General features: G+C 41.9%; 2 protein-coding genes across 3 annotated transcripts in view; both read right to left on the reverse strand.

Annotated features, from left to right (window-relative positions):
- The window catches only part of tub (TUB bipartite transcription factor), a 41,587-nt gene extending 35,650 nt beyond the window's left edge, over positions 1 to 5,937 (reverse strand). The window contains exon 1 of the mRNA XM_058630171.1: positions 5,695 to 5,937. Within this exon, the coding sequence (XP_058486154.1) occupies positions 5,695 to 5,750 (56 nt within the window). The 5' untranslated portion in view covers positions 5,751 to 5,937. The remainder of the gene's footprint in view (positions 1 to 5,694) is intronic.
- Positions 5,938 to 7,469: 1,532 nt separating this feature from the next.
- Positions 7,470 to 22,644, reverse strand: part of rras2 (RAS related 2) — a 31,269-nt gene continuing 16,094 nt past the window's right edge. The window contains exons 1-6 of one of the 2 annotated variants that reach the window (XM_058629629.1): positions 13,609 to 13,695; positions 13,116 to 13,203; positions 12,927 to 13,029; positions 11,540 to 11,648; positions 9,999 to 10,117; positions 7,470 to 9,256 (exon numbers count right to left, since the gene is read on the reverse strand). In XM_058629629.1, coding sequence (XP_058485612.1) covers positions 9,169 to 9,256; positions 9,999 to 10,117; positions 11,540 to 11,648; positions 12,927 to 12,994 — 384 coding nt within the window. In that variant the 5' untranslated portion in view covers positions 12,995 to 13,029; positions 13,116 to 13,203; positions 13,609 to 13,695 and the 3' untranslated portion in view covers positions 7,470 to 9,168. Of the gene's footprint in view, positions 9,257 to 9,998; positions 10,118 to 11,539; positions 11,649 to 12,926; positions 13,030 to 13,115; positions 13,204 to 13,608; positions 13,696 to 22,644 lie in introns of those variants that run through there. The other variant, XM_058629627.1, reaches the window with a different exon arrangement.

Below are 22,644 nucleotides of genomic sequence, written 5' to 3' on the forward strand. Positions count from 1 at the left end.
GTGACTCCTTTTCTAAAAGCCGCCCACAACTGCTCCAAACGCACTTTGTAAGCCCTGGTGTGTACGAAATAAACGTCAGTTACTTGTCATTTACAGAATACTGTGTTTTAGGGCAGGGGAGGACAAAGGACTGAGTGTCAAATCTCCCACTGTGGCACACCTGCATCTGAACAGATGAGAGCATGAAGAAAATCATCTGAAAGAACCTCACGACCGTTATTCAAAGCCTCTCAAAGTCAACATCCAATCCAATAATAATGTGGCCTCTTTTCCTCATCTTTTTTCCCTCTCTCACTCCGAGAGGAAAACACAATACCTGGTATAGCTGGGGGAATTTCGAGAGCAGATTTCCACGTTAGCAGAACGTTCATTATCAAAGAGAGAGATGGAAAACATAATAGTGAAAAAAATAGTGAAAGAAAGCCAGATTAATCAAGACTCGGTGGTACATGAGAACTAAAGGATGAGTTTAGAGCTGCAACTGAGGATGAAACCTTAAAAAATGCTGATCGGTGTTCGTCAAACCTGGAAATGAACCAAAATGATTCACTTTTAATGATTTCTTTGTTACCCAGAGCCAAGAAATGAAGAAAATATTCACATTTAAGAAGCTTAAACAATCAGAAATCTTGTTTAAACAATCAGAAATCTTGTTTTAATCACACCGATGAATTGATTATCAAAGTAGTCGTCGATTAATTTAGTATTTTCAGCACTAGATGAGATTAAAAGCTAGTCTTGGTTGAATTTTTGTGCTTTTAAGTCCCCACAGTTATTAATTTGGCCCAAACTGATCATTTTCTCCGATATGAAAAGAAAAGCCTGTGAATTCTGCACTGAGCTCTTCCAGCTTTGACTTGTATCTGGTCAGTCCAGCTTGCCCCTCCATCTCTAGGAGACAGTGTTTACTGTGTGTGTGTGTGTGTGTGTGTGTGTGAGGCTGTTCATACACTAAGTACAAACAGGTTCATCCATGAAACACCAGGTCCTGAAAGAACACATAATACAGTTAATTGTTAACAATTTATCTGAAGTTTTTTTTCAGGATTAAAACACGATTTTTGATTGTTTAAGCTTCTTAAATGTGAATATTTTATTTAATTTCTTTGCTCTGGATAACAAAGAAATCATTAAAAGTAAATCATTTTGGTTTGTGGACAAAACAAGACATTTGAGAACATCATCATTTCCAGGTTTGACGAACACCGATCAACATTTTTTATGGGTTTCTAATATTTTATGGACCAGCTCTAGGTTGAGAAGATCCTGGAGCCAGCTGAGGTGGTTCGGACTGGTAACTCAACTCAACCTTTATTGCTAGCGCACCTTTAAAACGACAGCAGTTAAAATGACAGTAATCAGTAAAATACAGTAAAACAATAAAAATTAGCATGTGCTCATTTATGAAATGTCAGAGAGAAGAAGAAGTGGGTTTTAAAGGAAGGATTTTAAAAGTCTCTAGGGTCTGGGGGGGTTCTAATAAAGTAGAGGGGGAGACTGTCACCTCTAGACTTCAGTCTGGTTTTAGGAACCTCCAGCAGCAGTTGGTCAGAAGACCTTAAAGGATTACACCAAGATGTGGCAACGCAGGAGCTCAGAAAGATCCAGAGGGGCCGCACCATTGAGGGATTTAAAAACAATTAATAGAAGTTTAAAATCAGACTGGTAGGGGTCGATCTTGGCTAAGAGGCGGAGTTGGTAAAAGCTTGGTAAGGATGCCACCAGGACGCCTTCCTAGGGAAGTGTTCTTGGCACGTCCAACTGGGAGAACACCACGGAGCAAACCAAAGACTAGGTGGAGACATTATATCTCCTCACTGGTCTGGGACTACCTGGGACTACCAGAGTTGGATGATGTGGCCATGGGAAGGGAAGTCTGACGCTCTCTGCTAGGGCTGCTACCCAATCTCGGATAGATGATTGACGACTGATGGATGGATGGACAATCCATTCGTCCTTCCCATTTTGTTGCAGAAAGTGCACCCAATAATAACAGACAAGGTGGACATCACATCACCATCACAAGCCACATTAGCAACTCGCCGATGTCAGGCCTGCCCACCATCAAGCGTTAGAGCAACACGTACGTAGAGGGTTGCTGATGTGCTCACATCTGTTTCTCTGCAAAATAAATCCATAACTACTTCTCCCGACTTGAATGCACTGGCACGATCTATAACTGTGTGGACACAGTTAGCATTACTTTACTCGCAGCACTGTGAGAAATCCGAGAAGGCTGCAGACCACAGGCTCAGGCAGCAGCAGCAGCAGCAGCAGCAGCAGCAGCAGCCTCTTGGGATTGTCCAGGAACCTATTCAGAATACCAATTACACTGCTTGTGCTGATTCACACAGTGTTGTCATGGTAAAAACTTGCCCTACTGTGCCGCATCTACAGTAGCTCTGATAAGCAACTGGGCTCCAAACAGGGAAAAGGAGGTGAAGACGTGGTTTCCGTGGTCAGCGTGTTGACAGAGAGGATTCATGCATATTTATTAAAACGCTGATTTTTATTATATTGTGACTGTACACACACGACTGATGGGGTATCATTGCATCCTCAAGCGTGCTTCATTCATGTTACAGCCAGTTTGAAGTCATGACTACTAATTAACTCATTAACTCGAGTATCTCATTCAGACTTACTACTCTTCCTACGTCTCACACCCACACACACACACAAGAATTTCATTTCTCTAACTGACTATCAGCAGTTTCCAAACGTTCATTTCATTACATTTCAACTTCTTCAAGAGTAAAACATAAGATAACTGATCAGAATCAGACCTTCTGTTTAGAACCTGGGTTTTACTATTTACTACAGGACAGTGAACGCAACACGCAGGCTGCTGACGTCGTCCATCCTTTTCCTCTTCAACCACGGTTCTCAAAGTGTGGTACGTGTACCACCAGTGGCACAGGAGCTTCCTCTGATGGTACTAGGATGAAAATATAGAGAAATGTTCTTCTACTGTATGTACTACACTGTAAAAAAATTTAACTATGTGCCAGTGTGATTGACTTGAATTCAGTGTATTTATCTAATCACATCATTTTTTTTGACTTATTTACTGACTAAGGCTGAAGATACTTCAGATAATTTGACTTGTTTCAAGGTTTCAAGCTTCACTGGCAGATCATTTTCTCCTAATAGTGGTTATATTTTCTTGTTTTTGTGGGGGTACGTGATCGTGGAGTGGAGCTGAGGAATTTTGAGTGTGTAACAAAAAGATTTGTAATAAATTAGAGCTGAAACAATTCATCGATTAATGGATTATTAATCAGTTACTAAATGAATCGACAACTTTTTTCATGATTAAAACAAGATTCCCGATTGTTTAAGCTTCTTAAATGTGAGTATAGCATTTCTTTGCTCTGGATTACAAAGAAATCATTAAAAATTAATCATTTCGGTTTGTGGACAAAACAAGACATTTGAGAACATCATCATTTCCAGTTTTGACGAACACCGATCATCATTTTTTAAGGTTTTCTAATATTTATGGACCAAACGATTCATCGAGAAAATTAAACGATTATGAGAATAATCGTTAGTTGCAGCTCTATAATAAATTAAATGATAATAAGAGTCACCTTATCTCTCGCTCCATCTTGGGAGGAGGAAGAGGAGGAGGATGAGAGGATAAATCTGCCTCCTGTGAAAAGTCTGTAGTTAACTATTTACGCCGATCCACGACATCTCGAAATAAACCCTGATGTCTGGTTATCAGTGATTAGAGTTCAACAAGAGCTGATGATTAATGGCGAGTCTGAAATTGTTATTATATTATATTATATTCATATGTGTTGGTGGTAACTCATGCAGTAAGACTTGTGTTTATGGGGCGAGTAGCTGCTTCCTCCTGGACGTAAAAAACAACTGGAACCATAAATAAAGGCTACAAGCACCTGGGTGACAGTCAGAGGTCAGCGTGCACTCCAGCTTTAACTGTGTCAGGTTTGGGTCAGGTTCGGATGAGAAATATGTACAACAGCGGGTTCATCAGAAAACATTCAAAAACATGACAACAAGCGCAGACAGCAATCCTAATCCTAGCTAAAATAAACTTAATCTGGGTTTCCTGCATCATTCTTCGTGTTTCTTTCTAAATGAGACATATTTGCTTTCAGAATGAAGGTGAACACCAGAAGACCAGCCGTCTTCTTCGTTTTCTTCGTCTTCTTTCTGCTTCTCCCTTCAGGGGTCACCACAACAGATCATGTGCCTCCATCTTGTCCTCTCTCTTGTGTCCTCTTCTTTTACACCAACTGACCTCCTTCACCTTCCTCTTTCCCTGCCCGGCAGCTCCATCTTCATCACGCATGGTTTCATCACTATAGCTCCTCTGCATGTGACCAAACCATCTCAACCCTCTCTCTCTCTCCTGTTTCCCCCTCACTAACTCCACAAGGTCTCATTAATTTTGGCATTAGGATTCAAATGAAATGAATCACCAAGTCCTCCATTTGCTTATGACTGATTCTTCCTTATAATCACATCATGGCTCGACAGGACGCTCTTTGAGTCCATGCTACACACACCTGTTTGAATTTGTAGCTTAATGTGAGGTCTTGACAGATATTTCCACCGCTGTGCCACTGATTTTGAGTCTAATTTACACAGTCGGCACCATTAACCCACTCATAACACTTATTAGTGTTGCGTTTCCGTGCCGTCACAGGAAGAGACGTCCGGCACAAGAATCAAGCCGAACAAAGCCGAACTGTAGATCAGTTAAAGAGACTTAACAACCCAAAAAATGAGGGTTCGTCTCCAACAATTACCAGGAGAAATGTCTAAAATCTCCATATTTAACAGTGGAGTCTGGTTTATTTAGCGGCAGCACCGCTAAGACCCTGCCGCTGTTAATTAACTTTGAATTAAGTGATTCTAATGGTTCAGTTACACTGAAAACACCTGCTTTACAAGTCACTAGTCACTCGTTTGTTTCATGCAGCCGTGGAGATGCAACCTTAACTGTGCCGTGCTGTGCCGTGCCGTGCCGTGCCGTGCCGAGGCTGGACCACGGTGGATAAAAGGGCCATACGATGAGGATTGTTGTGGTTTCCTCATCAGTCCACACACACACCTCATCTTTACTGAATTTGTTGTCAGTGGACTCAAACACACAGTATGCACCTCTCTAGCTAATTGCTAGTAGTCCTCAGGGAAGCCTCACAATAAAGAGATAAACAGATGATAAAGCATCAATGATGGTGGAAATTAAACAATCTCTTCTTTTCAGGAGAATTTGGGCGTTGGAAACATTTCGGCTAATGTCAATAATGTTTTTTTCCCAGATTTTAATGCACCTTTAAGGTCCATCAACTTTTGATTGGTTAGTTTGTAATTTGGTGACCTGATTGATTGATTGATTGATTGATGAGAAAGCAACAGTCAAACATTAGACACCATGAGCAAAGGTGAGTATTGATCCACACAGAACAAACAGGTCTACATCTGTCAGCAGCAGCAGACACAGACAGTGAGATCCTCTCAGACTACTTGATTAACTCACATCATCATCATCTCATCCCCAAATCCGTTGCACCTGTCAACTACTTGCGCGGGGGGGGTGGAGGAGTGGAGTGGGTTGGGAGTGGACTCGCCACGAAGCTGTAGCAGCGTCAACCCTTTTACAATAATCCGGTGTGTACATACATCCACAGTTGCACGCGCGAGCTCGCCGCTTACCTGTCATAACTCCATCTGCTGTAAGACATGCTCCTGTTGCCGCTGACTCCCTCCATGTCTGTCTGTCTGTCTGTCCGTCTGTCTGTGTGTGTGTGTGTGACGTGAGTCTGGACACAAAACAACAACAACAACAACAACACAAGAAAAACAAAACAAAGAAAGGAAAATAAGCAGCAGCAGCAGAGAGTGAACCACCTCTCCTCTGCTCGCGCACCAACACAAACACGGAGTCACGGGGATCGCAGTTAAAGTGAGGGCAGCGCAGACGCCGCGCGCAGACACTCCTATAGGCTGAGAGGGGGAGCGCGTGGCTGCGGGTGGGTGCGCGCGCGCGCGCTGCTGCTGATTCCTTATTTCATTCACGCGGCGGGGAGACAGAGTCCCCGCTGACTTTGTCCTGCGTGTCAATAATCTCGAACTGACTTGACTTCACACTAATGAACGTGGATGGATGGACGTGAGACTTGGCTGCTTTTCATAATTGACCGGAAGCAACACCCACAGTCCGTTCACTCATTGGCTGATCAATACCTGAAGTCAGGTGGTAGCTACGACTGTATGACTGTAAAACCATCCTTTAAAGATCCACTGTGTAATCTTTGACTTACAGAGTCGAACCCACAACCTTGAAACTTGAAAGAGCACTCACTTTTTTATTCATTTTGTAAATGGAAATGGGCGGATCCTTCCTTTTATACTTTTGATTGGTTCATATATGTGAGAGCTTTCATCATTCATTCATTCATTAACTGTCAACCACGTTATCCTGCTGATAAAGATGCTGATACAAAAAAATGTCATTTTACCACAAAATTTCTACAGAAAATATTTATTTTTTTTACTAATGAAGTGTATTTTTGGTGACGAGTAAAAAAAAACAAGAATCTTTATTATAACAACAATGAGATCATTAGAAGTCATGAGAGCTTGGGATAAACTGGAAAGATGCAGGCGCCCCCTTGTGGAAATTCACATGTTTACAGCTCACTTACTGTAAGTCGCATCACAGTTCTCTCAATTATGGAAATGAACCAAAATCAGCACATTGCAGGTGGATTTTAATTATCGTTATATTGTATACTGTGCTATTCCTAACACACACACACACACACACACAGAGTCTGGTTTCCATGACGTCAGAGGACATTACATTCACTTGCATTGATTTCCTGGAGGAGTTAATCTAACCATAACTACTACTAACTAACCCGAACCCTGTTCAACTTAAAATGTAATAATTCAAATTATGTGACTGTGTAAAGAGATGGAGGTCCCCACAACATGAGAAACACCTGAAACACACACACACACACAGGAAATAGTCATGTGGACATTAGAATGGAGGTGTCTTTTTTTGTGCAAACACAGCTCATTTCACTGCTGCTCCTCCATTAAATGGGAATCTGTAATTCTGTCAGGCTTCATACCAAACCTATCATGAATGCAGGGAGGAGAGGTGGGAAATCGGGGGGGGGGGAAAACCTATTGAGGTGCCATTTTAATAACAATGAGACAGTAGAGGGCTAGCAATCCTTCCTCAAGTCCAATTTCCTCTTCATAATCACAGCCAAGGCGATGGATCGGACCAAATCTGACTAAATGTGATTAAAAAAGAAGGAATCGACTTGTCCCATGTTCATTTTTTCTTAGTCAGTTGAGAGATTAAGAGAATAAATGAGAATAAATCCCAGTGTGGACGTTGTATATGGCAACGTGGATTATACTGGATTCCGTGCATCGATTTTTAAAGTTAAAAGAAAGATTCTGTTCCCCCGTCTGGCTCAATGACAGATTTTTATTTTAGCACCAAAAGCTAGACACAGGGCAACAGACACTGACGATGATGAAGAAGAAGAAGAAGAAAACAAAAATAGAATGGTATATGATGTGGATGCACACTAGGGTTTGCAGTGACTTGGGACGTGGGTATTTATTCAAACCTCACGTGGTTTTTTGAAGTTCTCATCATTTCTAACCCGCTGACCCATCCCAGATAAATATTAATACGCCAATTTTCCTCTAATTTTGTCGTCTTGAGTTTGAAACGAGACTTAAATACTCGGCGTGTTCACTTAGAAACATAGAAAAATACTCGTCGATAAGAAAATAATGTATAAAAGTAGAGTAGAAACATTTAATCAAGTCCATTATTTCCATAGTTTTTGATTGTTTTTTTTTTTTTCCTTTGTTTATATTACAAGACAATGGTATATGAAAAAAAACAAACTGCAGTAGGGAAGGCAGAGGAGTGTTATTTGTGTCCGGTGATGAGCGCTCCACAGGCCGCAGGTCCGCTGAGTTCATGTCCCACTGGACACTCCAGGTTTGTGTCTGTTTTTGGGCTAAAAGGAATTCCAAAAACAACAAAAGCAACAAGAAGAAGAAGAAAACAAACAAACAAACACATTGCCACTGTGTTACTGGAATGATAGTCATGTGATCTGTTTTGTATCGAGTAAATGTTAGAAGTTTACAATCCTGGAATGATCTGAACTAAAGAAAACTGCTTAGATTTGTGAGCGAAAATATAGAGTTGTGTGGTTTTTTTTTTTAGTCTTTGAAGCGACAACAACAATGACGACGGCCGTGAAGATGACGAGGGGATCGGAACCTGCCGCGGTTTCTAAGACTTCAAAAGACTCCACAGATATTTGGCAAATCGAGATGCAAGCAGCGACCACAGACAACGCAGGGAGGAGTTCTGTCACCGTAGCTTTAAGGGCTTTCTAGGTATTATATCTATATACATACTTATATATATATATATATATATATATATATATACTTTCATTATCATGTGTAAAACCAAACTCGACCTCACACACTGTACTGTGGTGATTTAATAGGGTTATTAGAAATACACTTTGAAAATCACAACAAATGTCACTTATGTACAGTAGCAGATTAGCACATGGGAGTTAAGGGCTGGATATGGCACGACATACACAAAGCTCGATAAGATAATCTCTCTCTGCTCTGATCAGACGCCGGAAACTAAAGAAAAAAAGTCATTAACATTCTAGATATATATATATATCTATGGAGAGAGATATATATATACACGTGTGTGTCGTTTTCATTCAATCTCGGTAGCAAACGTCACTACAAGGCAAGAGAAGTCCTTCAGAGTACAAAAAACGGTAAATTTGTCAGGCGGATTTCGAAGGCAATGTTTAGTGTTGGGACTCTCTCTCGTGGGGATTCGTCAGATTACGGCGGTGTTTCGATTTTGGCTTTGCCACTTGTCCATAGTGAAGTCCCCCGGGGGGGGGGACAGCAGGTCCTGGTCCTGGTCCTGGTCAGAGTGTCTCAGGACAGGCCGTCTGCAGTGATGCACGTGGAGAAGGCAGCGGGGTCGTCGGTCATCCACCGTGGATGTCATGTCAGGCAGAGTGGGCGTCAGGGGGGGAGGGGGCGGGGGGCGTTGGGGGCAGGGGGGTAGCTGCATGAGATACAGTGATAATAAGGCCGAACTCAGACGATCACACAATGGCAGCCGCTCTTGTCTTTCTCTTTCCGCGGAGGCTCTGGCGACGGTGGACATTCCTGTTCTTGGAATTTCCTGTGAAAACAGAGTAAATCTGGATTATTTTTATTCAAACGTACTCATTCAGATTCTTCACATTTGTTTTTATGTGCAAAAGTTTCACCGTGTTCTGCACGTGTGTAAACATACGCTCAAGACCTTCAATTTCAGTTTCAACGGGCCAGTGAGCATCTAGTCTGGTCGAGGGGGCGTGTCCTCTCGATATTCCATCATCAATATCGCAATGTCGTTATTTATGATGAAACGTGTTTTATTTTGACATGGAATGATGTGTACTTTACAATAAAATAAACATTTATGATGCAAAATGAATCTTTAAATGACAAAAAAACAATAAACTAAACAACTTTATTTAATGTAATAAATACATCTGAATGTATTTATTGTTTTTATTATTATTATTATTATTATTATTATGCTGGGCTTTGAGACCATTTCTTAAAATGTAATTTCTGTCTGTTTATGCTTTATTTACATTTTTGTCTTTTTCACTCTTTGCAGATTCTGACTACTAACAACTATTGATGTATTTATCTATTTATTATACATCTTACCCTACATATTTTTTTATTATTATCTTTTTAGGATTTTAGGTAGTGTTTCCATGGCTCCTTTTTGAAAAACCATAATTTTATACGTACATTTTTTTAATTTAAGCTCCTTTTTCATTCCTAATAATCACCTCCTGCCTTCATATGTGTGAATATGTGATATGTTTGTGTTTGTTTACGTCTGTAATACTGTTAAAGCCACCCACCTGATTACCCTAACCAGCTCGTGGAAAGCTTGGTCTACGTTCATACGGATTTTGGCTGAAGCCTCCATGTATGTGACCTTCAGTTGTCTAGCCAGCTGCTGACCCTCTTCCTGGGTGACCTGGGGGCGAAGAGGAGAAGAGAATAATAACGTCAGCAGAGGGACAAACGCTGTATTTATGACAGAGGTTTGAACTCCCGTCTGTGACTCAGGTGTTCAGAAATTCATGTTTATAAAAGCTGGACTTGAAGCCACAGCGTCTCATGTCCTGCATGATGCTCGGAACAACTTGTACTCTTCCTGTGTCCACACTGTGGCACTTAAGCGCACGCTAGTGCTGCAACTGAGAATTATTTTCATAATCGATGAATCGTTTGGTCCATAAAATGTCAGAAAGCTTAAAAAATGTTGATCGGCGTTCGTCAAACCTGGAAATGATGATGTTCTCAAATGTCTTGTTTTGTCCACAAACCAAAATGATTCACTTTTAATGATTTCTTTGTTATCCAGAGCCAAGAAATGAAGAAAACATTCACATTTAAGAAGCTTAAACAATCGGAAATCTTAAAATAGTTGTCGATTAATTTAGTAATTGATTAATAATGGATTCATCGATTAATTGTTTCAGCTCTAGTGCACACACCAAACATGATCAACAGATATAACAGAATGTGAGTTGGAATTAAGCAAATACAGGTAAGAAAACATGCAACAACATCAGGAAGACTTTTCCCAGTTTTCACTCCTCGGGTCAATAAATTCACATAATAATAGGTTTATTATTATTATTCTTATTATCATTATTATAACAATAATAGGTGTATTATTGTTATTGTTAATATTATTATTATAGTAATAATAATAATAATGATAGTACTAACAATAATAATAATAATAATATAAAATAATAATAATAATCATAATAATAACAATAATAATAATAATAATCAACACCAAAAATTTAATAATTTAGTTTTTTTCTATTACATTTAATTCATTCAGTAATTTCTTGGGGCGCACATGTGAGACCCAGCTATGCAAATATCACTTGGGACAGAATAATGGACGAGCAGTGTGACAACAAAGGTTGACAACAGGTCACAGGTCGCCACCGTTATCAGAAATGCTGTTCAATGCAGTGTCTCTACTAATAATAAATGTAGAATAAATGCCAAATATTAATTTCAGTGAATAAAAACCATGTTGTAACACTCCCTTTCACCAGTGGGGGGTGCTATGAATTCACAAGAGAAAGTGACAATCACCTCCACACAAAAAAAAACCCTGAAAACCCATCATTTCGTTACACTCCGCTGAACCGCCGCGTGACGCCGCTCCTCCTCGCCTCTCTGTTCTGACTCGCTCGCTCACATCCTGTTGCATCCTCCGCAGCGAACTGCAGCGGCGGGGCGTTTGTTTCATTATGCAAACGTTTGAATCCCGCTGGGGCTGGGCGACATTATCTCTCTGTGCCATCAAACCAAAACAGGCCGCGTGTTTGCCAGCCAGAGGCCTCAGATCTCTGCAGCGCGTCGGACTTACTTGTCTCTGTGGTTCCAGGTCGGCTTTGTTTCCTACGAGGATCATCGGGAACTCGTCCCTGTCTTTGACTCGGAGGATCTGTCTTTGGAATTTGTAGATTTCTTCAAAGCTGTGAAACACAACGCGTGGGATATTATGTATCGGGAAAGCATAGACGTCTTACTTTATGTAAACATTTTCAGGTGTTTGGCGACAGGTTTCAGATTGCAGAAACTCATCATCGCGCGTAGAAAATCGTAAAAAAAAGACAAGGTCAACACTGATATCCAGTACACACACACACCAACGCCACCTGTCACTCAAAGGTCGGGGGGGGGGGTCACCAACACAGCGACTCAGAGTGAAGTCTGCTGTACTATTCCAGAAACATAACACAGTCCTGACCACTTTAATATAAATGTCAAGCACCTTTTTTCAGACAAATAAATGAAAAACATCGTAAATCTGGAAAGACTTGACTCATATAATGGAGGAAGGAAAGACTGTTTACACTATAAACACTGGGAGGGGGCTTTGACGGGGGCGGGGCTGCAGTGGCAACAGGAGGAGTACATGTGGAACGTACCTTCAAGGTGACTTAAGCCCTGAGTTAAAGGGCTGGAAATCCCACTTAAATTAACCAGATTTCTCCTTTTATTGCCCCTTAAACTTCTACGTGCTCCTTAAAGCTGCAGTGTCCATTTAAAGATTAAAAAAACCTTGTGAAAGGAAGTGACATTCACACACAGGAAGTGGTTTGTTTCATGTCGAGAGAGACGCGAGAACCGGTTGGAATAAAAAAAAAAGTTTGAAGTCTCCACCCGGCCCTGCAGTGCCAGTGTACGCACACAAGTGCTCCCTCAGTCAGGTCTGATAGTATTGCTTCACCGAAAATAAAAAAAGTACGTGATATGGTTTCAAATCAAGACACTGTCAATCAAGAAAAGTGAACAATGAACAAGACTCAACAACACCTGTTACCGTGGTTACCTTGGACTAAAACCCCTCTGATTGCAGTTTTATAAGCATTTGACAGTAATACACGAGCTATCGGGTAAAACCTCGACTTAGTTAACACTTGTTGGTGTCCATGAGAACTTTGAACTCTCCGCCACAGCACTCTCTCTCTCATTACTCACACGGGCTTTAAATAGAAAGTGAGGGTAAACAGATAAGAGCGCGAGAGCACAGGACGGAGGGAGGAAGTGCTAAAGAACAAAAGGAACACATGACAACGAGAAAACAAAACGGAAAGAGGGGCAACGAGTGAGTATGAGTGTGAGGTTTATGGTTTCGGGGGGTGGAGTGAGAACGCGAGCGTGTACCCGTGAAGAGTAAACAGAAGAGAGAGAGAGAGGGGAGGGGAGGGGAGGGGAGTGGGTGTGCAGTGGCGAGAGCTGTCACTTACCTTCCTCTGTCAGTGACGGAGAAGACGAGCAGGAAGCCCTCCCCTGTCCTCATGTATTGTTCTCTCATGGCTCCGAACTCTTCCTGTCCAGCCGTGTCGAGGACTGGAGAGCACACACACACACACAGAGAGAAAGGTGTATCAACATAGACTTCTGTAATCAGAAACAGAAACGTTTCGTGCACTTACTGTCGAGCCTGGCCGCCCTCTCGTCGATCACACACTGCTTTGTGTAGGAGTCTTCAATCGTGGGGTCATAGTCGGTGACAAAGTATGACTGCAGGAGGAGAGGGGGAGAGAGAGAGGGGGAGAGAAGATAAACGCGATGCTCTGTAATTACAGCGTGTCGTGTGGAGACAGAAGCGGTGTCCTCCTCATCACAGCATTCAATAACACAAACGTGAAGTGACACACACACACCGAAGCCAGGCTGATGTGAGGCGTTCAGATAAGATAAGATAAGATAAGATAAGATAAGATAAGATAAGATAAGATAAGATAAGATAAGATAAGATAGTTTTTATTGTATGGCTGCCATTTCTTATTGTGTTTTTTATGATTTTTAATTTATTAAATTTGGATTGGATTGGATAATAAATAATAAACATGCATTACCAAAAAATAAAATGACAATATAAAAAGATATTAACACTTATGTGTTAAAATAGAATGTAGAATGTACATTATAGACAGTTGGATGATCAGAGGGTCACATCTCTATTTCTCTGCAGTGGGTCGGGAGTGTGCACAGCGGCTCGGGGTGAAGAAGCCAGAAGCCCGGGCCTCGTGTTTGTGGTTGAAACAGCACGGAGCGCCTCGGTGACCTCTACCTTTACCCGTGTCACCGAGGTAAACACGGCGCCTGCAGACGCTGGTACAGAAAAGCATGGAGTAAATATTTCCTCAAATAACAACCGCCGCTTACATTCAGACAGACAGGTTCTCAGGCTGCAGTCTCTCTCTCCCTCTCTCTCTCTCCTGGAGGCTTTGAATCCAAAGCCAATATCTGGTTTCCTAGTAACCTAAACTGAAAGGGTGGGGCTGGAGGGAGGAGGAGGAGGAGGAGGAGGAGGAGGAATCATGCATTTTTTACATTTTTCCCATGTTTTGTAGTCCTCGCTCTCCTCGGGGCACTCGCTAAGTGGCGACAGCTGAGGGGGAACGCTCGGGGAATGTCAGAGACCAACACCCGGAAAACACCGGGAATATAAAAGCCAGACAAGATCCCGCTGTCGTCTCCCAAAAAGCAACCACAGTCCTACAGTCCCGCTGTGTCAGGAACCACAAGATGACTTCTGTGACGTGTGGACCAAATATCAATAAATAAATAAATAAATAAAAGCAAACAAGGTGACCAGGAAAGCGTTGCACATGCATCATTGTTTACTTTGCTGGGATTTACACACCATAATTAAGGTCTCGATTAATCATCAAAATCATGACTTTTACAGATTAGTGTTCTAATTTTCCAACGTGACGTGTTTAAACATACAATAATTTAACGAATTACCTCATAATATAACAAAGGAAATGTTGAATTGAAACACTGGCGTCACTGACAACAACGTTATAACCAGCTTATTCACATTTTTGTTATATATTTGGAGTTTTTGTGCCTTAAAAAACGCAAGAAAAAAAAAAGTAGATTCCTGAACACAGAGAATAATTTGAGGACAGACGCACATTTTCTTTCTTGGACAGAAAACCAATTAGTCTTAACTCTAATGCTAATATCACACTCATCGTGTGATGGACTCTGATGGTCACAGTTTGACACATGTTACATACAGCCCCTTTAAATGTCTTATTCAAACCCAAGAACGACAGTCTGGGATCATATATGGAGAACAATTCAGACGCTGCAACCAGCAAACACTTCATAAATATCAATTCAACTCTAATCGATGGAGCGTATTGTGAAAGAAAATGCAGACAACGCACTACAGTATATCATGAATCAACTTATTTGAGTTAATCAATATCAATAAATACCCCCCCCCCCCCCCGTCACTCTGCAGCATGGATGCACGCCGGTCTGTGTCACATCCACTCACCACTGCTCAATAATTCATCAGCATCACTGTGGAGCCGAGCACGTGCTTCACTGCACCGGCACTGCACTGTGTCTTCAGACGACCAGACGGAGGCAGAAAGAGAAAGAAAAGCTGCTTGTGTTTCTCCTCCCTCCCTCCCTCCCTCCCTCTCTCCCTCACAGCCCGAGCTCCAGCACGTGACCCCGGCTTCCCGTCAACCTCATATTCCTATTCTGTCAACCCCGGGGCCGCCGCATTAAGCGCTGCACTCTTCTGTTTACCCCTCCCTGTTGCATGCAGCGCTAGTGCAGTGAATACACGGTGACAGGAGTGCACCGTGACTCAGGAGGACTTCCGATAACTGTGACATAAGCCGCTCTGAGTCATGGGCAGTAATATGACCTGCGGGTCCTCGTACTGGTCCGTGACTTCATCGGACGGAAGAGGCTCCTAAAGTGGAGTGAATCAGGCTGTGGAGCGACAGTTCAACCCAGAACTTACCATTGTGATGAAGGGCATGGCTTTGGCCCTTAGTCTAAATCTACAATGTGCAATACTATTGCATTGCAAATGCAGTAAAATACTCAAAAATAAAGATAACCGTCCACCCTAAAACACACCGTTTATTATTTATGATCCGTGTTACATACAATTTTAGACATCTGATGTCATTTTGAGGGTTTCATTGTAAAATAAATTATCTTTATGTGTGTAAGAAACTATGAAATGACATAAATATGGTCCAATTCTGCTGTAAAATGTATTCATTGTTAATAATCTACACAGATTAAAGGTGCAGTGTGTAACATTTAGGAGGATTTATTGGCAGAACTAAAATATATACGACCAATAATTCTTATGTATAACGGCTTCAAAATGGGTTTCCTGGCCTTCAACACTGCACGTACGTGTCTATAAGCGCCGTCTATTGTTGTGGCGACATCAAACACAATTAGCCTGGTGTTACCGGACGCGTTGTCTGCATGGGAACAATGTCATTTGAGTGGCAGGTACACGAGGAGGCGACTGAAGAATCCCCCCCCCCCCCCATGGAAACATTCGACAGCTGACAGTCTGACTGCAGAGATCCCAAAACATCCACATCCCAGCGACAGCGACGTTGTCCGGTCACGTCGCAAAGCCGCTGTTCAAACGTGTGTGTGTGTGTGTGTGTGCATTTGTGAGCAGGAAGAAGTTTATTTTGAAAGGACAGAGAAAAATATAATAATATAATAACGTTTTTGTGCTTCTCGCATGACAACTTACAAAAGGTTATATATACAGTAAAATACTCAAAAATAATAGAAAGTCTCTCCCCTAAAATTGGTTAATCCAGGGGTTTGCTGGGTTTAATGTTAAATAAATGATATTTATATGTGTAAGAAACAACGAAATGACATGTAAATATGGTCAAATTCTGCTGTAACACAAAGAATAAGTTACGCCTTAAAGTTTACAGTGTTTAAAATGTATTTATTGGTTAAGTTTTTATGTTGTGGAGAATCTATGAGAAGTAAATGATGTATAGTTTGTCCATTGTGGACCATTGTAAAAGCACAGCATACCAAAAATGAATATAATTCAATATAAAAATGTATAATAAATAATTCTGGTTAATAAAAAATAAAATCAGTGCACTTGTAGAAAAAAATGAAGTATAATTATTTCATCTTCACCAAACTTTTACACTCTGGACCTTTAAAAGTTGTATCATTTCTGGTGAAATTTTATGTTGACTCATGTTGATTTTTATTTTATCAATATTTTTTTCCACGAAATTTAAGAGGATCTCTTATCAGAGTGTAAAATCCAAAGTGGCGCAGAACGGAGCTGGTGTACAGTTTGGATGTCGGCGGCTGGTGAGGTGGGTCAGGCCCCGCTCAGCTCTGCAGGAAGGAAACTCCACCCCTGCAGCAGTCAGCTGACCCGGCCGAGCCCTCGGGTGATGCTGATGTCACGGACGACATGTTCCGCCACCCTGCCCGGCCTGACCCGAGCCCAGAGCCGCCGCTCCGCTCCGTTCCCCTCCGGCATTCCAGCAAGCTATACATCCACAGTCTCCTCCACGCACACGCCGCACATGCACGCTCACACCAGGAAAACATGAAGTGGTGGAGGATTCTGGAGCTACAACTTCTTCCATTATTAGATACTGTGTTAATACATGAGTATTTTGGTTAATCGGCCATAAATAGCTAAATAAAAATGATTTAATCACGTATATTCAATAGAGGAAAGCAGCAAATTCTTAACTTAATAGTAATTTAGCCATGCTGAAGTACGCACATAGAATAATTGGTTAATCCAGGGGCCACACACAGCACAATTTGATCTCAAGTGGGCCGGACCAGCAAAGTAATAGCATAATAACCAACGAACAACACGAATTTTGAGTTTCTTTTCACAAAACATGACAAAATAAGTGCAATTTTTACAATATTATGCCTGAGTTTACCATTTACACATCACAGTGGATCTATAAAGGCACAAATATTAAGTCACCAGGTATCTGGAAGTGAAAAATATAGTATTTCACGTTATGATTAGATTCTAATTCATAACAAATTGATTCTGTCGGCCGGTTTTTTATAAATTAAAAAAAAAAAATACACTACATTTCCATCATCATACATCACCCTCTTATTGCACTCCTTTTGTGTTGTTACTAAATTAACTGTCAACCATTTTTGGTAATCGTTAAATCGGTGAGTTTTCTGATTTTTCAGCTTCTGAAATGGACATATTTTCTGGTTTCTTTGCTCCATGTAACAAAGAAATCACTACAACTGAATAAGTTTGGTTTGTGGACAAAACAAGACATTGAAATAAACTATCATTTCCAGGTTTGTTAAAACACAAATCCACATTTTTTTCAAACAAAAAAGTTTGAAAAAATATTCCCCGATCATACAAAACGATATACATACAGTTCACCATCCCATAGAGCAAAAACACAACATATCTGCACTTATCAGACAGAAAAACATGACCTTTGCCCTCTAATACAATAACAGCCTCATCATTTAAATTCACACGACTGCTGCCAGCTCTGAGGAAGACAACAGTGGTTGATATGTGTAGGCGTGTAATCGACACCATGCTTGCACCGTGCACCCACTTCCTCTCTCTACACAAACGCTAAATATAGACGCCTTTTTCTATCTCCGTCAGTCATCCCACTTCTTTGGGCTGGAGCCGCCCCTCTGACTGTTAACCAGTGCGGCGTCATTGGCGACGCGGGGCAACATAACTACAGATTCAGCAGCAGCAGCAGAGTGCGCGAGGGGAAATGAGATTTTCACTTGGGAAACGCCGCAGGAAATTAGACGAGGTGAATCGGCGTACCTGCCTGCTGCCGTAATGAGAGGAGCTGCTGAACTACGACAAATACTCATCAATGGAGTTAGGGGCGTTAATTGGCCTCCTGCACGTGGCTCAGAGCCCGATGAGGATTCGCAGACCTTGACTTGGAAGTCATTAGCTGTGGATGTTCTTTAATTAGAGGAAAATGTACATTGAACGCCGTTAAATTGTGTTACTCCAGGAACGATCGTGTCAGCTTTAAAATATTCCACCGTCGTCACATTTCTGCTGAAGTCGATACACGTTCTGTTGTATCAAACATAACCAGAATCTTGTGTATGAGTTTGTGTTTGGACCAACAAGAGAAAGGACGGAGGAGCGGGAGTGAGAATGAGCGGCACGCCACGTGGCTTCATTCATCCTTAAAAAGGTAAATAATAACTTGAAGGTATTGGTGGTACAGATCAGCTACTTTTGTACCCTTCTCATTTTGTAAAGTACAGAACTGGAGGGTTCTTTGCAGCGTAGGCAGCTCCACGTCTACTGTCCCGCTTACAAATTCAAAAGCGTCTCGGAAACGGAGCCCAGAGGATGTGCAGAAAGTGTAGTTCCCTCTCTCAGATCACGTGATTTAAATTACGCTGAGAGGCTATAATGGAATTACTGATCAATAACACTGCCGGCCTGCGACTGTATACCTTTAACAATGAACAATATGTCTTCAAGGGTCAGGGGAGGGTAGAATTCTCTCTGAGTCAGGGTTCAGCTGAGGCTACACCACACTAGTCCGATTAATCGAGTACTTGTTTGGTCCGTAAAATGTCAGAAAGTGTTGAAAAACCTCAGAACCTGGAGATGATTCAGTTGAGAATGATTTCTTTGTTGCATGGAGCAAAGAAAGGGGAAAATATTCCCATTTAAGAAGCTGAAAAATCAGAAAATTGGATTTAATCGTCGGAAAAACTCTCTAACCGATTACCAAAATAGTTGACAGCTAATTTAGTAATTGACAAGGCATCAAATAATCGTTGCAGTCCTAGCTGTCACGAAAATCAATGCATAACATAGTGAAAAATATGAATTGGGTCCAAATCTTGAGGACTTCCTGTTCAGGGTTTGAGGATGACATGTCCTGCAGGTTTAACCTCCGCAGAACATCTGGGGCTGGACTCTAAACAGCTGTCCCGAATCAAACCAGCGACTATGAGGCGCTAATGTTCAACAGATGGAGGCAGCGGCCAAGTGCTTGACACCGTCGTTGCTCCTCCATCGTCACCTTCTTCTTCTTCTCAGGCTCCACAGGATTTGACACAAGTGGAATTTGTGCGAGGGGCATTCTTTGGTTGACTACTTAAGAGCTCTTGAAGTGAGAAATAGTGAGGAAAAAAAAAAAGAGACAGACTGGAAGGTTCAAGGGGGAGGGAGAGTGTAGGCGACATGGAGAGGGAAAGCGAGAGAAAAAAGAGGGGGAGGGAAAGGCATTTAACTTCCTGTGGAAACACCCACTTTTCCCATGAGCTCATACAAACCCGAAAGGTCACTTATTCAATACCTAATACACACGGAGAGAAAGAGAGCACACAATGTGTCCGGCGCCTTAAAGGGCCACCGGGGAGCGTTCTGCTAACGCTGGGAAAGGCTCGAGGGCCGCACCGCTCACACCGTGGTTTAAAAATAACAGAAAAGTTTTGATTGTCATTTTCAGCTTCATTGCTCGACACCCACAGTTATCACAGCCAGGAAACGCAGTCTGGGTGCAGCAGTGAGCGTTTGGCTCCAAGCCGAATTAAATGAACCCCCGGCCGCGTACATCTGTCTTACAAGCTCCCCCGGATCAATAGCCTGTCCCTTTATTCACTGGCCTGTCTTTAAATGATGGCGCATCAGTAAAACTCCCACTCCTCCACGTAGTGTTCAATATTACAGATATACATATTACATTTTCTAAACACTGTATCCTTGTAAAACATTAAATGTAGAGTTTTTCCAGCGTGGTTGTATGTAGTATAGACGTATTAGTCAACGTTGTTTCTGTTAATCAGCCTGTGACCTGGACACTCTCAGTGATAACACAGATTACAGCCTCTGAACAAAATGCTTATCTAATAAAATACACGCCTGGTAAGTCTATGATGAAATTTGTACACCGATCACTCTACGGCACCAAAGTCCACAGAGAGGATCTGTGTTTTTAGGCCTGCGGGGGGACGTGGTGGGAGTTGCTGGTCCACTGCTGCTGTGCTGTGTTTAGTCATTTGTGTCATTTAGGTTGAAAGAATACTTCACTGATTAGCATTTAGCTTTGTATTACTAGAATAGAAAAAATTATATACACGTTGCCTGTTTCCACTAACACGTGATGTTTACAGTTGCTATGACAACAAGTGAACGCTGCCGGTAGCATATTAGCCCAACCCCAAAAATGAAATGTTAATAAAATCAACACTAACCATCAACAGCCATGACCCTAAGGACCTTAACAATTGTATTGTCACAAGTTGTGATATAATATTTAGGAAAATAAATGCGTAGTTCCTTTCAGAGTTACGCTATCTTAAATGACGGTTGTTTCCACTAGAGGGCTGTGCGAGCGATTATATCATCCCGCGAGAGCGACTTATCATCCCGCGAGAGCGACTTATCATCCCGCGAGAGCGACTTATCATCCTGCGAGAGCGATTTATCATCCCGTGCGAGCGATTTATCATCCCGCAAGAGCGACTTATCATCCTGCGAGAGCGACTTATCCCGTGCGAGCGACTTATCATCTCACGCGAGCGACTCATTGCCCCGCGAGAGCGACTCATCATCCCGTGCGAGCGATTTATCATCTCACACGAGCGAGTTATCATCCTGGGGGGGGGGGGGCTTATCATCCTGCGAGAGCGACTTATCATCCCGCGAGAGCGACTTATCATCTCACGCGAGCGATTTATCGCCCCACAAGAGCGACTCATCATCCCGTGCGAGCGATTTATCATCTCATGCAAGCAACTTATCGTCCCGTGTGAGCGACTTATCATGCCGTGTGTGCGCAGCGACACTTGGTCCTGTTAGCGCAACTGTTAGCAAAGATGGCGGACACTGTTTACATTCTGGGTATGGTCCCCCTATGAGTGGGTCTAAAAAGTGCGGAATTAGCATTGCAGTTTCAAGCCTCGGACGAAGTTTCACTGGTGGGCACGTATCAAAAAAAAGAATGAAGATATTTCTCGACCCAGTAGAAACTGAGTTTAGGAACCACAATTTTTTAAAAATACTACCCCTATTCTAGTAATACAAAGGTCAGTGAAGTATTCCTTTAAATCAGAACAAAGGATTCAAACACTGAAGTCACAAAATAACACATTTGAACTCACTGATGTGCCTTGGTGTAAAACCGCTGATTTTCTCTATGGACTTTGGTGCCAGAGAGCAAGCAGTGCACAGACTTACAGAGGAGGCCGTTTAACTGCCAGGAAAAAAAAACTGCAGACATAATCTTAAGATATCAAGACTAATGCACCTGTGTACATTTAATTAGTGGAGTCTTTAGTTAAGTGGCTAAAAACAGTTTTCTCTGTCCCATCTGGCAACTATGTAAGAGTTAGTGTCTAGATCTACATCGCAATCACACTTCGAAAGAACCTGAACCTGGTCTCTTTAAATAAATTAGATACTGCGGAACGGTACGTCAGCAAATCCTGCTCATTTTCTTCTGTGTTATAAAGCTTTGAGACCTTTGGCAGACCCAGTCCCTCTGTATTCTCATATTCTCATGTACTAACAACAACTTGCAGATGTCTTCAAATCAGTTTAACAATTTTTGGAGCACTTTCAGAAGTTTCCACATTGTCGTGGAACTTTTTGGCCGTCGTTTTATTAAATTATGGCAACAACTGTCCGTGTGACTTCACTCCTGAGACGCAAGGTCGCAGCAATGTCACTGACACTGAGTCAGCGTGAGGAAATAACTGAGAAAACACAGCATTAAAGATTTAGCAGAAGGATCGAAATCTTCATTTTAGCTCCAGTAAATGTCAAATTATAATTTCTTAACTATTTATATTAATAGGTTGGCATTAATCAACCAAAATGAATAGGTTTGGGTTCAATGTTTCAATAATAACAAGGTGCAATACAGAGTACATGAAGTCCTGAATGGCTCAGCTGGCACTCAAGGCCACAGAGTTGGCGATGGCACTCATGCAGAGAATAAAGGAGTGGATAAATGTCCCACCACGTAGGCGGACTCCTGGCACAGTCCACCCCCTGCTCTCCTCTAACCTCTCTGGCATTAAGACTTCAATCGCGCCGCTAAATATCACCGAGTACCGGTCTCTGAACACGTTTGAACCCGCTCAAAGGTGCAGAATCAAAGTGGTGCCATTTAAAGGCCCCGT

This window comes from Solea solea, chromosome 5, assembly GCF_958295425.1.
Source record: "Solea solea chromosome 5, fSolSol10.1, whole genome shotgun sequence".
NCBI lineage: Eukaryota > Metazoa > Chordata > Actinopteri > Pleuronectiformes > Soleidae > Solea > Solea solea.